A 17,563-nucleotide genomic window follows, 5' to 3' on the forward strand; every position below is an offset into this window, starting at 1 on the left:
ACTGAAGGAATGACATTTTTAATTTGCTAAAAAAGTCAGCTATGAACAGAAGCTTTCTTAGCCAGAAACAACGGTACACAGTCATGTTAAATGCTTTGTATACTTTTTCATTGATGCCTGTATCTAGTGTGTGCTTTTATTGCCCTTTGTGCCCTTATTTTATCCTCAGCAGCATTGAATACAGTTAGCACTTTGCTGAAGTTCACTGAAGTTAAAGAAGTATATACCCAATACAAGTAATTACAGTGTGAAATGTGTTGGTAGGATGTTTCCTTTGGCTTTTTTTCCTCTGATTTAAAGTAAAAAATCTTCAATATATATGTGCTTATTTAAAAAGTGAAAAGGAAAATATAATCTCTATCAGAGCCTTGAAATACGTATTGTAAAAGTACATATTTGTATTATATCTATACACAAATATAAATTATCATATATAAAAAACAAATAACATTTGCATGAACACACTTTTAAGCATTAGTAGTCTAGTTTGGGGTAGCTAGGTTAACTATTGTTTCACAATTTATTTCTACTGAGACTTGAAATTTTTTCATGTGTAAGTCTTATTTTTAATACACTTAGTGGCATGAAGCAAACAGCCTATTGCTCTGCCTGCCTGAGTAATAATCCTCCTTTATTAGTTGTTCTGATAAGATTTGGATTCTGCTATAATTCTGAAAGCCATAGATCCTAATCTTTAATTGTTATCATTGGCTGTTTCCTTCCCATTTGTGTGTCCATGTCCCCTCGTATCCTGTCTGTGTTGTGTTCCCCCGCCCCTGATCTGTTTCTAGAATTAAGATTTCTGTGCTGTATTAAACAAAGTCTTAATCTTTCTTATTGGGACTGCTAATACTGTTTATGCAGTGCTGTGATGTATGTCATCTTACAATTAAATAATGGGATGACCCTGCCTCTGGGAGTAGTTACAGTAGCTTAGAGTCCTTCTTGGTGTTTCTGGTTTTCATATTTAGCTTCCAAAGTGTACAGAGCTCATATGGCTTTTTATTGTTCAATTACCATTCATATTAAGTGTGTATTTAGCATCAACCCTGTGGTGTTTTTTCTTGCAGTGCCCTTGTCATTTCATTCACTGTTGACAAGTTGTAGTGCCAGGTCTGTATAAGAAATGTTTTTGCCTGATGCCAAACATCTTTCAAGTGTTCTCTTGTTGTATTTCTTCCGTTCTGCTTATCTTCGCTTTTGGTGTGACTTCAGTGACCCTGAAACTAATTGGGCTATTGTTAATTTGGTTTTTATGAAAAGACTGCTAGTTTTGTTGTTTATCCCATAGAAGTCTTGAAGTAGTGAAGGAAAACCTTTTCATAAATGCTTTGATATGGCCTTTTTGTATTAAGGAGAAGGAGGATTAAAAAAAACCAGGTGTTGTCGGAAATAATATTTTTGGGTTTCTTGGAAGATTGCTGTCTCAGGATAGACAGAATGCATTCTCTATCTGTTTTAAAAAGAAATCTTCCTTTAATATGCAAACTACTTCATGTAAACTACTTCATCAGAATATGCTGAATAATTTATGTAAAAAAACCCCAAGCAATCATGGGGTTTTGATTGGTAGCATGTACTGCATCTCAGACTGTATTAAGATAGAGTAGGAAGAACGTTGTGTGCTACCTGGAAAACTGCATGGGCAGTTATTTAAAAAATGGTAAAGGGATACGTTAACAAATTACACCCACACTTGTACTAAAACTCCCTCCCCACATTCCCTCTGAATTTTTCAATTATTATTTAAAATATTTCTGATACATCTTTAATTTTCAAGCACACATGGTGAAATTGTTGCAAAGAGGGTTAGCCAGACAGTTCTTGGACAAACGGAGACCTTTCTGCTTCTGACTTACCTTCCTTGTGCTAGCTGGCTGTTTGCATCAGCAGTCTTCCCTAGTCACTTAATCTCCTTTTCACAACTACCTCTTCTAACTCCTCTGCCATGTCCCTCTCTCTGCAGTGGCATCCTTTCATTTATTTGCACCTAAACATGACACTAACTGAATGTTTGTCATTCATCACATTGTTCAGGATGATTTTTTTTTTCTTTCCACTCTAATCTCTGATGATGTGTAAACATCTTGTTGCAGGTACTGTTTCTACTCTGCTTAAATACTGCTTGTAACATTATAGTCTTCATTTTTGGTTGGTCCATAGGTACAATTATATTTAAAGTGGTGTGAAAAATTCCTTAATGTGTTGAAAGGTACTGTCAAAATGATTGGACTCTGATGCAAACAGGAAAAGATACTTTCAGTTAAGGCACCCCTTCAGCCCTCAAATGATTTTTTTGCATTGTTCTTAAGTCACTTCACCCCTGCTAATTTGAATGCTAGCAATGTGATATTTCTGATGAACTTCAGAGTATGAAGCTTAAAAGTAAAATAAGCTTCAAGTGCTTTTGTATTCAAAATTGCAGTCTTGGAGTGAATGAAAAATACCGTATTAGGACTTTGGTTAAATGCAGAAGTTGGCTTAGGACATGTACCAGTAGACTATCCTTACCAAGAAGTGAATTTTTTAAATAGAAAAATCAATTTAAATGTGATTGTTAAGTGTTGATGGAAAAAATGATTAAAATACAGTGTTTTTTCATTTGGTAGACAGACATTCCTTGGGGACAAGTTGTGATCTGGAAAATGTTTTAAGTAGCTATATTTAAATTGCAAATAAAATGAGATTGCACTGATTTGACTGAACTAAATTGTTGTTTATTTTACTGTCTAGTATTTGGTTACTTATTACCATTCGTTTGAGGTGTGAAATATATTGTTACTTACTAGGCCATATCCAATTTTCTTGTATTTGTGAAATCCATTAATATGACGTGTCAAATGAGTCTGAGTGCTGTGTTCTCTGAATGTAGCTGTTAATCTTTGATTTATGTAGGTAGATGCAAAGTAAAGTTCTGATTGTGTATTACTCCACGGGAATAAACTGCTTAAGTGATAGAATGATGGTTTTGGGATATTTATGGCTAAAAGGAGATGTGACTATTGAGGAATATGTCAGACACATCAGAGGATATGACACAGTGCTGTACACTTCTGTCTAAATCAGTTGAGTCTGATTTTTAAAGTTCTGGTAGGTGAAAATTCATTTGCAGGCTTGAGATTTTTAACTGCTCATCTAGCTATGGTTGTAAAGAAACAAAAAACCAAACACAAAACCAAACCAAGCAAAAAAACTCCCAAACAAACCAAACCCCAAAGTGAAACCCAATGAAAAAAGCACCACAGTTTTTTTAGCTTGAAACTCGAAGTACATCGTTATGATAGCTGTCTTGTTCATTCTTTCTGGTCCCCCTCATCTATGCCTATATATAATTTGTTAGAAACCACTGTGAAAAATAGACTTGGTTCTCTCCTAATGAAATCATGGGATAATGTACTGGAAAGGTATTTAGGTTTCTCTGATATGCTGAGGAGAGCATGTTTCTTTTTTGTCTGATGAGACACAGCTTCTTGTGTATCAGTTGAAGGCTAACAGATGTCTGAAAACCAGACTTCTTTCATTACTCTTTTTCCCTTTGGATTGTTGGAAGAGCAAAATAAAACTTTGCTGTGCTTTGAATAGACTTCAGCTCTTATAACTAAATAATAAGGATTTCCCCCCCACACCCCCTTGATCTCTTCACTCTCTTGGATGGGAAGGGATTTCTGGCATTCTATTCCTTCCATGGTTTCCAATTTGGAGGTCTTTCTGCCCTACAAATAGCTCCCTAGGATGTGTCTGTGCAGCTGTTGGGGCTTACCAAGGCAGCAATAGAATAACATTGCTATGACTCCAGTTTTACAATTTTTCTCATTGTTGCTGTTGAAGCTGGCAGAAGACATGTTCTTGTAACTTAAGGCAGCAAGTCACATTCATAAATGTAGAGAATAATTGCCATACGCAGCACCCCCACAAAGAGTGGGTACTAAGTAGAACAGGTTGAGAAGCTTTATCTGTTTTGCTTTAGAGATAAAAACCTTAAATTTGATAGCATATAGAGATACATTTAAAAATATATTTCCATTAAACTTTCAGCATAACATATTTCATAAGTGCTCAGTGGAAAATGCTCTCAGTATTACTCAGTATATGAAAACTACTATCATATCTCTGCTTTATGGTTATATGTAAAAGCAAGAATAATTTCCAGAAAGTCGGGGCTTACTTGGACAACTGCAGTGTTGCCCAAGTTATTTCTCCGTTTAGCGCCTCCTAAAGCTTGTTCAGAGCTTAAGTATAACATCCTGCTTATTAGACTAGTTACTGCCATCACCACCAGTATTCGTTTCTGACCAGAACGATCAAAGTTCGATGTCAGAGGGCAGGTACCTTTTTTTAGGGCTGTTGCATGTGATTCAACACATGCCTATTTCTCACCAAACACAATTCTTTCATAATGTGGGCAGATTTTGTGGGAAACTGTACATGCTTGTAACTCTGAAATTCTGGTCATTTTTATCAGGAATAGTGTTCTGTTGATTATAATTAGGTAATAAAGAGCTAGTTGTTTAATGACAAGTGTGAGTAGCATTTACTGTTGTGTTACAAAAATAGTAGTATGAATAATATTATAAGCAGACAATTGAACCTTGTGGGCTCTTTAAAATGGAACTAATCACTTTCTAGACATTCATAAATCATTTATTGGCTTTCTGTGGTCTTTCAAACTTTAATATAGAAATACCTTAAAACTTTTTGTATTAATTATAACCTGCTGGCTAAGGATTCTGAGCTGTTGATTTATTTGGGAGTTATGATTAACGTGTAGGAGACTGAAATAACAACTTTAATGACATTATTTAAAACCCTTTATTCTCTCTAAAAGCTGCTTTTAGCTTATTCTATTTGTTGCAGACCAGTAAACTTGACATGCAGATACTTTAATGTCAGTCTTTGGAGTGAAATGTCATGCTTGTAGGTTGTATACAGAGCGGTAGAAAGACAACAACAGACCCAGCAGTAGCTCTGCGAAGTACATTAAAATACAAGCTTCATCATGTCAGCTACTCTACTGTAAGGGTATTATGTGCATTACTAGTCTCCAGCTACTCTACTGTAAGGGTATTATGTGCATTACTAGTCTCCAGCTACTCTACTGTAAGGGTATTATGTGCATTACTAGTCTCCAGTATGTGCAGGGTAGCTTGTCTCTGTCCACCTAACATTGAGTACTGGGTAGTACAGGATATATCTGTGTTTATGACAGAGTAGATGGTGTATCCCAATTGCATGTTCCAATATATACATTGGAGTAGTTAGTTTACCACAACATCCTCAATTCAATAGGTAAAACAACTTTTCATTTTTGTGAACTGTGTGTGCTTCTCAGAACTTTGAGTATGTTTTTTTCCTTGAGATTCTGTTTAGTCTTTCTCACAAGTGATACGTTTCCACGTAAGGCAATACCAGAAACTATTTTAGATTGGTTTTTTTTGGGACTGATTAGATTGAGTATGCCTGGAAGTCATCATTTGAAAAGGGGAAATAAAGAGTTGCTAATATATATGAAATTATCCTCAATGTGGTAGGTAGCTGATGTTCTGGCTTTGCGCTGTATTTTGAATGTCATCACTTGCATGTTTCTAGGCAAGTTGTTCCTGTTACTGAAGCTTTATATCATTCTTTCCATTATGCACAGAGGCATACACAGTTGTTTCGTTTGGAACTTTTATGTGCATATTTAGGAAATGATTGACAAAATTAAAAAGGAAGGTTGCATGAGCAGGTCTGGACCCTCAGACCGTAAGTGCTCTGGACCTGGAATTGCTCTTTGTTTTGAATCATACAATGGTTTGGGTTGGAAGGGACCTTAAAGATCATTTAGTTCCAACACCCTGCCATGTGGAGGGACAGATTTGACTTGTCCTTATACTCTAAGCTGAAATACCAGTTAGCTTTCATTATGAATGATGAACAACTATGAAATAGTACAAAACTAGGGTATACTCAGGAAAATTGCAGTATATCTCAGTTTTCAGTTAAAAGAATTGAAGGATTCTTTAAATAATACCTAGAAAATGGAAGATGCTTAGAATTGTGTATTGAGTAAAAATAAATATTTTTAGAACTTAACAACTTTTAGCATTTAATTTCCTATTTATCTATTAATAGACATGCTGTTAATAGTTATTTTTTTTTCCCTTGCTATTGGCTACCGTTACTTTTTATGGGCAGATATTTATGCTAAGTCAAGCAGAAAATGAAACGGATGGTTGATAACTGTTTTTTCAGTCATCCTTTTCATTAATGCTGTCAGTTATAATAAAGATAAGCTACCTGCCACACCTCTGAAGTGGATCCAATCAAGCCTACATGATTTTACTAACCTTTACTAAAAGTTACTTGCTGAGGGTCATAATGGAGAAACTGCTTTGCTGGCTCAAACAGGTTTATTTGATCCACATTTGTTCTACGTTTTGAAATGGAATTTGCAGAAGATGAGCGTCTAGGTGTTAAGAAAAGATAATGGAATGCAGTTGCTGATGCTTTAGTACAGAATCAACCTGCATTATACTTCTATTTTTAGGGACTTTTACTGTTATATTCTTTGTAGGAAACCCAGGATTTTAAAAAACTGTTACTAGGATGGTTATGAAATAAAATGAAAAAAAACCCTCCTTCCTGTGATCTGGCTGTTTTGCTGCATACTGTTTTAATCAAATAAGTGTATTTTAGCATGGCAGTTCACTTGCCTCTTGTTACTTTAATTGCCAGTAACATGTTTCAACAGTGTAATTTGGACAAATGATGTGTGTGTCCTGAAACGCTTCTAACAACATCTCTCATCTTCTGACTATTCAGTATTCAAAAAGTATGCAGTTTACAAAGATTTCTACTAAAAGCAACATCTGTTGCTCTTAAATATACTAGTCTTTCAGAAGCAGTCAGAAACATTTTCTAGCAGAAGAGATTGTATTTAATATCTAATGTACAGCTGAAACTTAATGAAAACTTTTTGTGGCTTATTATCAGAAAAGATTAGGACTGAACGTTAGATTAGGTCTGTTGTAGCTGTCTGTAATTTAAAGGGAAAATTAATCTATCTCCTTTACTTTTTTAATTGAGTTAGACTTTCCAGACAGGTTATGTAAGAGCTAGAATGTTTTCCTGCTACATACTTTTTTGAAAAATTTGAGTTGTCGATTTTAAAAATAGAATTAAATATATTGTTTACAAATATGTTGTGTAATCAGAGTAATTCTAATGCTTCGATAGAGTGTTTAAGGAAATGGCGATTTTTATAGTGATAACTCATAGATACTAAAACTTTGGGACTGTTTCTACGAACACTTACGTGATACTTTTTTGAGGAAGTCCCAGCATAATAGACTAGCCACGTAGATCAACTTTACAATGATTTTATCTGAAATTTAGAAGAACTTTAATCAGAAACAGCACAAAGGAATGTTGTCTCAACATAATGTACCATGTAACAATACTATTACTGACCTAATTGTTAAATGTAGTTTCTCATGGCATAACTGATCAGTAAAAATAATGCAACTGAAAACTGTTCCATGGATGAGTTTTAGCTTACTGTATTAATGAGTGGTTTCAAAGACTTAACACTAAGCCTGGACACATATGGAAGTATATTCTGAAAAATATGGATTTATGTTTATTCATCTTTAGGTATAATATAGTAGTGCTGTCAGGTAAGTTATAGTCAGACAGGAAAAATAAAAATACCTTTAGCTCTATTCTCCAAGTAACTCAAGGGAGATGAATTTCTTTTTAAGGAGAGGGCAAGGAAAATGAATGAAATGGCAAATGGCCTAAGAGATACGTGAAAACCCTTTCAGATTTACTTACTGTATACTGCTTGTAATCAAAACACTTCCATTAACTAAAGCAAAAGAATATTTACAGCAACTTTAGTTACCAGTGTTTTCTGTATATCTCTAATGTGGTCTTAGAACTCTGCATTAAAGCATATACAAGTGTAGTGAAAATAATAGTGAAAACTTGAATGTTTTGATAAAAAGATACTTCTACATTAGCATGTTGATGGAGGGGACCCTAGTTGAAATGGCAGCTTGGAAATTTTACTTTTAATTTCAAGTCAGGAGTTTTTGTAGCTCATATGGGTGGATCATCTGTTGTGCTGTTGTTTTTATCTGTTAATGGTTGTGGCCCTTCTGGCTTTTTGACTTGTAGAACACAACTGAATCAACTGTCACTGTGGAGACCTTAGATGATGTACCTGAGCATGTGCTTAGGGGGCTTCCTGAGGATGTGAGGCTCTTCCCATCTGCTGTTGACAAGACACGTCTCGGTGAGTGCTACAACTGTGAAAAGAGAATTAAGATTTTTACACTAGCTCTTATAAATTACAGTTGCTGTGAAAGTTTGGTGCCCTCCTGTGCTGAGTAGAGATCACGCCTGGTGGATTTATCTGAAATAATTTCTCTTGGAAAGAGTGGACAGCTTCTAAGTTTCTCCAGCATCCCAAGATGATGTTCCTAGAGCACCAGAATTGGGGTCAAAAGTGGACCAAAATGCAAATAGATTAGGTTATGAAAATACTGACAAGTTACTTCACTGGCACATTTTCACCTATAGCACTTTCTTACCAGTTTTGAGTTTTGCAATTATCTTACTGTTGTTTCTCTTTAGAATGCTGCATCTCACTGTCCAATCAATATAAAAAGTTTGTAAGAACAGATTCAGTGCAGAAATGAAAGCTGCTTTATGGAGCAAAGTGTTGTTTCTGTAATATGTCCAGAATGCTTGGCTGCTTTTTTTAACAGAGTTTAACATGGGAGAACTTTGATGGAAGTCAGAATTGTAGACTGGATGCTTGATGTTGAAAGCTGGTAGTTAGAGGAATAAGCCTGACAATAGATGCATTACTGTTAGTAACAACCTTGGAGCAAGGTTAATCTTTTCTAGTATGAAGCTGATCTAGCATGGTCTGAATGAGAATATTATGTTTAATTAGCAATTATTTGTCAATCTGTTCTTAGGTTTTGTGCTGTAAAATGTGAAATGCAGCTGTCTATTTTCAGTTCGGTTAAATCTTGTAAATTAATTTTTGGGCAGATGCACATATTTTAACCAGTCCTAAATGTTTTTTTCCTTCAAAATATACTATTGATTAGTTTCACAACTTTTGAGAGGGCTTCATTTGCCCGGCATTGTTTCAGAGAAAACAAGTAGGTTTTTTGTTTTAATAACATGTTCACCTAGCGAAGCAACTGAAATCTGGGACTTTACAATGTAAAACCTATAATGCTCTTATGGTATTTTGAATATCACCTGGAGTACAAGAAAAATCGAGGTTGTTTTTTGTCTTCAGAGCTACAGTGGCCTGTGAGCAAAGAATGAAACCAGGTAAATGCTTAAACGTTTCATGATTGTAGTGAGTTTTGGGGAGAAGATTGCTTGAATTCATTTTAGTAAACTTCAATTTCCTTATTGTGATCTTAATATTGTAGAATGCTCCCCAGTCTGAGACAGACACATGTAATGATCTTAAGAAATAAGAATTGTGAGTAGAAGGTTTGCTTGAGATAAGTTAGATTAGTTTTAACTACTGATATGTGTCTCTTCAGGTGTCTGGGCAACAAAATCAATTTTAAAAGGCAAGAAGTTTGGACCATTTGTTGGTGACAAGAAAAAAAGATCTCAAGTTAAGAGCAATGTATACATGTGGGAGGTAAGAAACAGCTTGTAAATGGAAGAAGGTATCTGTCACTAGGTCAATATTTTGTATTTAGCCTTTAATTTTTCCAGAGAATATAGAAACAGACATGATGGGGAAAAAATTGCCATCTATCTATGTCTACAGTTACAAACAGTTATTTATAGACACCTGGATTGAGCAACCATTTTGAATTACAAAGCTTTAAACTATTGGCATTGTTTGAAATTGCTGTATTAATTTTCTTTTAAACTGTCTCTGGATCGCACCTCCTCCTAGGAGTCTATTGCTGATAAAGCTTTGCTATGTCGGCTTGAACCCTAACTGATATTCTTTCTGGAACTGAGAACTGTCAACTGCTTATGAAATTAGGAGGCTATGGAATGTCTTAAGGAAGCCACAGCACTCCTCCTCATTTAGCTCTTTGAAAGCCAGCTTTGTTATGGGAATCGGTTTTGCTTTTGGAGTTTTTATAGAAGTTCTCAACTGTTGCAGTATTTCTTGTGCTGCTTGTGTTTGGGCTTGCCTTAAAGCAAATGCTGTCTGGACAGCTGAATAGCTCTTTAAGCTCCACTGATAGTCATAAGACCTTGGATATTATGTAGATTTCAAAATGTAGGTGCCTTAATCTGGAGTTGAATCCCATCTGCGGTGTCTTTAAGGCAGTTCATAACTACTTCCGAAGACTTCTTCAGTCTTTCTGAAGACATATACAGCAAATTACTTTAGCAAAGTGAATGGTCAAGGAGTGGCAGGGATGGAGGAACTGTGGCATAGCATGTTCTGGATCAGAACTTGCTAGTTTACAGATTTTTAGGCTAAAGATACTGATAGTAGTCATCCTGGCCTCTGGCCTGCAAAAATTCAGCTGCATAAACCACTGGATACATGTGCAAAACTTAAGGTTAATCCCTATCAGAGGAATTGGTCTAGAACAATTTCCCATAAATGCAAATTCATATTAGGAAATTAATAAAGTGTTCAAGTATAGTGTTTGTTGCATTGAGCCAATATTATCACAAACTCCACTGCATAAGGTATCTCCAAGTTTGATCTGGTACAAGAACACTGAGTGAGATTGAATCAGTCAAGTAAATTATTGACCTTGCAGTTGTTTTTCTCAGTGCTGGATTTTGAATGTTCTCAGTAGATATGTCTTAATATTTTTTAAATTTGTGTTGAGAAATGATAGTTACAAACAAGCTGTTACGAAGTTTCATAGTTTGCAATCCAGGCGATAATGGGTACCCTTGCTAGATTTGAAAGTAATTGTGTGTTGCTTTAATATTGATTTTGGAATTAGAAAAAAGCAGTTAAAATGAGACCGCAACAGTTGGCCCCATATGCTGATACCTGAAACCGCTCCAGAATCATAACTTAGAAAATACAGTTTGTAAAAGGGTGGTGGTGTGTGGGAGTAGTTAGGTTATGGACCTCCAACTAGGAGAACAGCCTTTTCCGCAAGAATCCCATTTGTTTCTTTAGTGAAGTTAATCAGAAGAAAAAGTAAGGCTTCTAAAAGCTGGCATCTCCAGTAAATTTTAATAATCTTGAACTGTCATGCTAGAGGATCATTCTGAAAAACATGAGTTTGGCGTGTCAGTGTATGTTTGCCATGTCTGAGGAGAGAAATAGCGACTTGAACACATTTTCATTTTCTGTTGGAGAAAAGCCATGGATAGGAAAATGACGGCAAGTGACTGAAAACTGAGGGAAATGCCGTCTGCCGATTCAGAATGACTGGCACAACTGTGCTGAATGATCTTTATTGTGATTCACAGGAATCACTTAAAGTCACAATGTTATATAGAGGAGTTGGAGCTATTTCCTTTCTCACAGTGCACGAGGCTTTTAAACAATATTCTGTAAATTAGAAGTTTTAACTGAAAAGTAATAAAGTATTTTGTTTTGTGCAAAAAACCGTAATATTAAGTAATATAAAAACATAATAAAGTAATATATAAAAGAAATAATCAAGTATAATGTTTTGCTATATATTCTATACCTGCTAACTCTTCCACAGCATTGTTTGGCTCTTTGCTTCCATTTTAACCAAAAGGATTGCTTTTACAGTCTCGGTCTGTGAAGCTGTTTATGCTTTCATATTGCAAGGGCTGGGTGTGCTGATGAACGTTCTTTCAAAAGTCAGCTGATGAAATCCATGCTGGAATAGTTTAAGGAAGATGTTTTCTGTTTGCTTGGAAAGAAACTTAAGATGATTTTGGTATATTTATTGAAACTTTACCTTTATCAATAAAACTCTATTTTATTAAACCAACAGTGTATCAACACAAAAGAAATAAAATTTATTAAATGGTTCTTGTTTTAAGCTGTTGTAGAAATGTATTTGAAATTGAAAATGTAAAACAGTTTGAAAAGACTTAGAATTACTTGTAAAATAGGTATCAGAAACAATAAAAAACTATAACATTGTATAACAGAATGGGAAGGTTATGGTGAAACTGCAATTTTAGTTTGTTCCTTATCTGCAGTGGTGCTCAGTGAATGTTGCAGGAGGTAATGAGCTAGGGAGGCTGGGTTTTGAAAAGAGAGCTTCCAGGCAGAGACTGATATTTATAGACTTGACCAAAAGGAAAAAAGCAAATAATAAGATATAATTAAATTGCATGGAGTATTTTTGTTTTGTTTTTTAATAAAAATCTGTGAGCTGCCCAATACTTCTGAGACATTGTGTACCTGTTGGTATTGCTGTGTTCTGAGACAAAGTAATTGAAGAGTGATAGTTCCGGTTGCTGAACAGTGGTGTGTTCTTTGGTTTGGAAAAAGATGTATAGCATCCACTGATAGCTCTTCTTATAGGCATCTAACTTGGATTATAGTAAGAAGAGTGGGAGATGCATAACATGTCTTTGAAAGAGAAGCAGAGTTGCCTGTCATCAGAAAATACTGAAGATGTCAGTAACCTTGCTTTATTGCAAGCTGTCTTGAAATGTAAAACAGGAGTAGGTGTTAAAAATTTTTCTCCAAGAACAGAAACCAAAGAATTTACCCAGGATCTTGGAACATGCAGGTTTATTGACATGGTCAATTTTTAAGGTGATCACAAGATTACTGAAAGGTTAAGATTTTCTTTAACACCCTGAAAAAAGATTAAATATAAATTATGCTTTCCCTTTCTAAATAAAGCAAATGCTTCTAACTTCTGTGTAGTTACTTTTCCCAATTCACCAGATAGTAAAAATAAAGCTCTATTGCCTTTATACCTTAAAATCAGTCATTTTACTAAACGCAAAATCTAGACAATAATTTCAGGCTTGCCAAACTGAAAAGTATTTTGGCTTTTAAGCCCAAAGCTTTCAGAGAAGGGCTTGCAGGCCAAAAGTTACTTTTTTTTTCCAGTTGTACCAGTTCCATTAAAAAGTCTGTGGAAAACCAGCGATAGTCCCCCTGAGTACAACCCCTACCTCTGCTCATATCCTTTGCGTTATCTGTGTCCTGAGATGATAGCTACTACGTTGTATAGCTTTAAAATGTGTAGTGTTTTAGTGCATGTACACTTCAGCGTCAACAGTTGTCCATTTGCTTAATGCCATTTTTGTCTCATAGGTGTATTACCCAAACTTAGGATGGATGTGTGTTGATGCAACTGATCCAGAGAAAGGGAACTGGCTACGGTATATAAACTGGGCACGTTCAGGAAAGGAGCAAAATCTTTTTCCTCTGGAGATCAACAGGACCATATACTACAAAAGTTTAAAGGTATCAGTGTCTGAAGAATTGGTTACTGCTCTGTACCTTTTATTATTAATACTTTCTTTCCCCCTTTATTCAAATCCATTTTTTTTTTGCTATTTGTATTAAAAATGTTTTGAAACATTTTATGAAATATAATTAAAATGCTGCAAATGCTACATTTCATTGGTCTAAATTCTTCTGTGCCAATGCAGTTGACATAAGATCTACCGTTAAAATGTAGGATATGTATGAACACTTAAATCTATCTTGTTGGTTAATAATTTGCTGTAGTGCCAAATTTGATACAAACTAGAATGCAGAACTATAGCAGATTACATAAAATAACTGTTTTTCTATTTCTGTAGATACTGAGACACTTCCTACTGAGGATTTTTTGCAGAAATTGGTTATTTTTATGGTCTTTGCATCGTATGACAAAGATTGGTTGTCGAGACACTTTTATAGGTAGCTTCCTGAAACAAGTTTCCTGGTTTTATACCATTCCGGTTTTATTCAGGGAGTGGGGGGCAGGAAAAAGGGTGTAATTCCTGGGGCATTGTATCTCCCAAACCAAGAAAATAAATGGTTTAACTATACGTAGTGGTAGAGTATGTTAGTGTTAGAATGTTGGGGCTACAAAGTATTATTTGAACCTCTGATCAAGAACCTACTAGCAGTGAGTATATATAGCTTGACGTAGTTTTTATTTAAAATGCTTTTGTTATTTCTTGGTATATGCAGCCTTGCTGTTATGCTGTTGCTCTTCCTGACATTTCCTTGTAGGGCCGACAACATCTGTAAGTAAATGATCTTCACTTAATAAAAGAATGAGTTGATACCATGCAGTTTTGAAGTTTATAGGGCAGTGTAGCAATATGTAAAACTGTTATATTGTAGGTCACTCAAGCTAGATTGAAAAAAACCCAAACTTCTAAACATTTTCTGAACTTTCTGATAGCTTTGAGATAGCATTCAAGTAGAGGTTTGCTATTGCTAGTCAGACTGTTGACTTCTTTTCAGTGTTTATTCACTGAGGGCAGGCTCCCAACGTGCATCTGTAGCCAGCTTAGTTTTCTCTAGACACTTTATCTTGGGTTGCCTCTGCCTTTGCCCATAGTCACATTAGTTCATTAATGTAAGTGTGCTTTTGGAGTCACTTTGACATTTTAAATTTCTTTCTCATGGAATCTTTTCTGCAGAGGTTTTAGTCCTGATAAAGACAAGCATTCACATATTTCAAATTTGTTTTCTGATAGAGAATATTGTACTTTGGAAAATAATTGTACTGCTAAAAGAGTCCGAGCACTGCTAATGAAATAACAGATACCTTACCTCAACGTTTGAAATATCTTTTTGTTCCTTTGACTGTCTTCTCTTGCGACCTGATGGATTTTATCCTAGTAGGTCTTGCCAACAAGATCATGCTGCCAAGCAGCTCTTTCTGAAGACTGTTAGAGCAACCTATAAAGATCAGTTCTATTGGTTTTAAAAACTGTCTGGGTTTTGTTGCAGTGTGAGATTATGAATTTGGGTTGCGAAGGGGTTCTTCAAAGAGCTGTCTTCAGCAGGCTTTATTTGCCCCTGCAGCAACCACTTAGATGTGTGTGTGCTGTGGGATTGTTTATTAGCTTCAGTTCAGTGTTGGCAATACCAGTCCCAGTCAAGCTTCTGGAAATTCATATTGGTGTCTACACCGTATGCTAGTTGGAGGGAGTGTTACATCAGAAATGGCATTACCTCCAGGCTGCCTCTGCGCAAAAGCTTGCTGCTGTACCTCTTTGAGGCCAACGTAGAAGCAGCAGCTCGGAGTAGTTTTGGGCTTGGATGTCGCACAAAGCGGGATGCGGGGACCTGAGCTGGTATAGAACCATGGAGTTGTTTCTGCCCTGTAGACTTAGTTCCATGAACACAGTGCGGACATGCTCAAACTAGTTCTGCATGAGCTAGGTTGGGATGGCTTGTATTAGTAATCCCCAGCTTCACACTGCTCAAAAGTAACCAAACTGTTTGCAGGACCAAGTTAGTCCAAGAAGCATTGCAATCATGTGCTCCTGCTGTTCCTTGATTGTCACTACGTCTAAGACAGAGGTATCTTGGAAGGCAATTTAAGAAGTGGCTGTAGAAATGTCTGAGTTGCTTCACTATGCAAAACTAGGTTGTCATGTAAAGTTTAACTTTGCTCCATATTGGGGGAAAAAAGCTCACAAATCTGTAATAATGAATGTTGTTTAAAGTGCATATTGATATTCTAATTATTTTTTGAACCATCTATTTCAATATATTTTATTCTCTTCTCCCACCTTTTAGAGAAGTGATAGGTAAGGAAAATTCTGATCTTGCTGATCTGTGATGATTTTTGAAGTGAAAGCTTGACATGAGATTGGACAGTTTTCACTACCATTAAACATTCAGCATTCAGTCAGCATACTGATAAATCAGGTCAAGATTTAGAAAGTCACATTTTGTGGTTTTTAATTGCACAAGTGGACTATTCTTGTAACTTAATAGGAATATTTTAAATACAATATTCTGTTTATTTTTTTATCCATTCCGAGAATATGAAAACTGAAGGAAGTCATTAAGAAAGCTTGTTTTGTCTAGTGTTTTGTAAACTTATTTTTCATTATTTAAAGTGACAAATTTATAGTTACTATGCTTTTTAAATAAAGTTAGTGTGAAGAAATTGGAAGTTAAGCTGCAAGTGACTGACAGTGTAGGAGAAGTATAATGTAGAGGAGGAGATTTTGAATGTGTGGTCTCAAGAGCAAGTTACTACATTAAAGCATTTGAATACTGTCTGTTGTATCAGTTTTTACTATTCTATACCTTAGAAACTGCAGGGAAGAGTCATACCTTGGGAAAAAAATTGTGCTGTTTTCTGCTTTCTTTACAAAATACGGTTGCTTATATGTCTGCTTTTTATTTAAATCTTGTTTTTGTCTCACCTGTATCAGGGATGATGATGTTCGTATAGAGTCCGTATCAGTCTTAGATTCACATCACACCTTACTGATAACTGAGACAAAAGAAAGCATGTAATAAATAATCTTACACGTCCTTCTCTTTCTGCATATAATGTGTTATGGTGTATATACACTGCCATTTCAAAACTGTTGTACATTTACCAGTCAGGTATGTACACATGGTTCCTTCCTGGTCTTTATGATAATTCATAAATTTAGGGGAATTCCATTTGGTGATAAATAAAGAGCACAGTTTTTATTTAGCCCCAAAGGAGAATTAGCGTGGCTTGTATGTAATTTTGTTCTGCTTGACCTCAAAGCATTTAAAATATTGTCATAGGTATTTATTTTTTTCCCAAGGTTTTCTTCAGCTTTTTGTGGGTTTCTAATTTGTTAGTTAAACAGGCTGATTTCCAAGTTTCATTGCTAAGATAAGCAAAGTCCAAATTTGCTTGGTGTGAAAGAACCTCAAAACTGCACAGAGCTTTAACTTCCCTGTTCTCTGCTGTAAATGAATAGGAGTAGGATAGAACTTTTAAGTGAGTACAAGCAAATACCCTTCTCTTCTATCTTCTCTTTATCTTTACTGAAGGACTGAGGATATTTGTAGGCTTCTTTGCATACGCTTTCCCCAGATGCATATGTGACAGTTGTGATATTTTGATGAAACAGTTTAAACTCATTATGGGGTTTCAGAAGTTTTTCCTGCCTCTCCTAATGAAATGAGCTAGTTGAGTGGTGTTATTCTGCACATGTTACAGGACTTTGTAATTCTTGAAGAAGTAAAAACTCAGTTTCAATAAGCCTTCTACATAAGCTTGGCTGTGAAACTGTCCTTGATTAAGGTGAAATTAATTTGTTTATGGAAGAATGTTCTGTCAAACAGGTTTATAATAACTCAGGAGCCTCCCTGTTACATACAATATGAAAAATGCACACAAGTACTAATGCCACAAACTGTCCTCTTTGGTTACATTTGGGGAGATAAGGCCATATCCAGGTGCAAAAGCACAATATTGCAGTAAAATGCAGTGTCTGCGGTGAAAAATATATACTCCAATAAGGTCAGACAGGCAAATGGGTATCTCGGTCTGTGAAAGACACACTGCAGTGCTTATATGTGTACAATGAATTTTAGACAATCTGTGCTAGAACTTCTTGGGATATAACTGGTTAGGACATTACCTTGAAAATAACAAATTCTGAAATTCTTTTAAACCTACTGAACAGAAAATGCTCAGATTAAGGAATGCTAAATGTT

The 17,563-nt window shown here is 35.5% G+C and overlaps 1 protein-coding gene across 3 annotated transcripts in view; it reads left to right on the forward strand.

Moving 5' to 3' along the window:
* PRDM2 (PR/SET domain 2) overlaps nt 1-17,563 on the forward strand; it is a 74,105-nt gene that overhangs the window by 8,610 nt on the left and 47,932 nt on the right. For all 3 annotated transcript variants that reach the window (XM_049833898.1, XM_049834065.1, XM_049833986.1), the window contains exons 3-5: nt 8,158-8,275; nt 9,555-9,658; nt 13,211-13,363. In XM_049833898.1, the coding sequence (XP_049689855.1) occupies nt 8,158-8,275; nt 9,555-9,658; nt 13,211-13,363 (375 nt within the window). The remainder of the gene's footprint in view (nt 1-8,157; nt 8,276-9,554; nt 9,659-13,210; nt 13,364-17,563) is intronic.

This window comes from Accipiter gentilis, chromosome 1 (genome assembly GCF_929443795.1).
Source record: "Accipiter gentilis chromosome 1, bAccGen1.1, whole genome shotgun sequence".
NCBI classification, from domain to species: Eukaryota; Metazoa; Chordata; class Aves; order Accipitriformes; family Accipitridae; genus Astur; species Astur gentilis.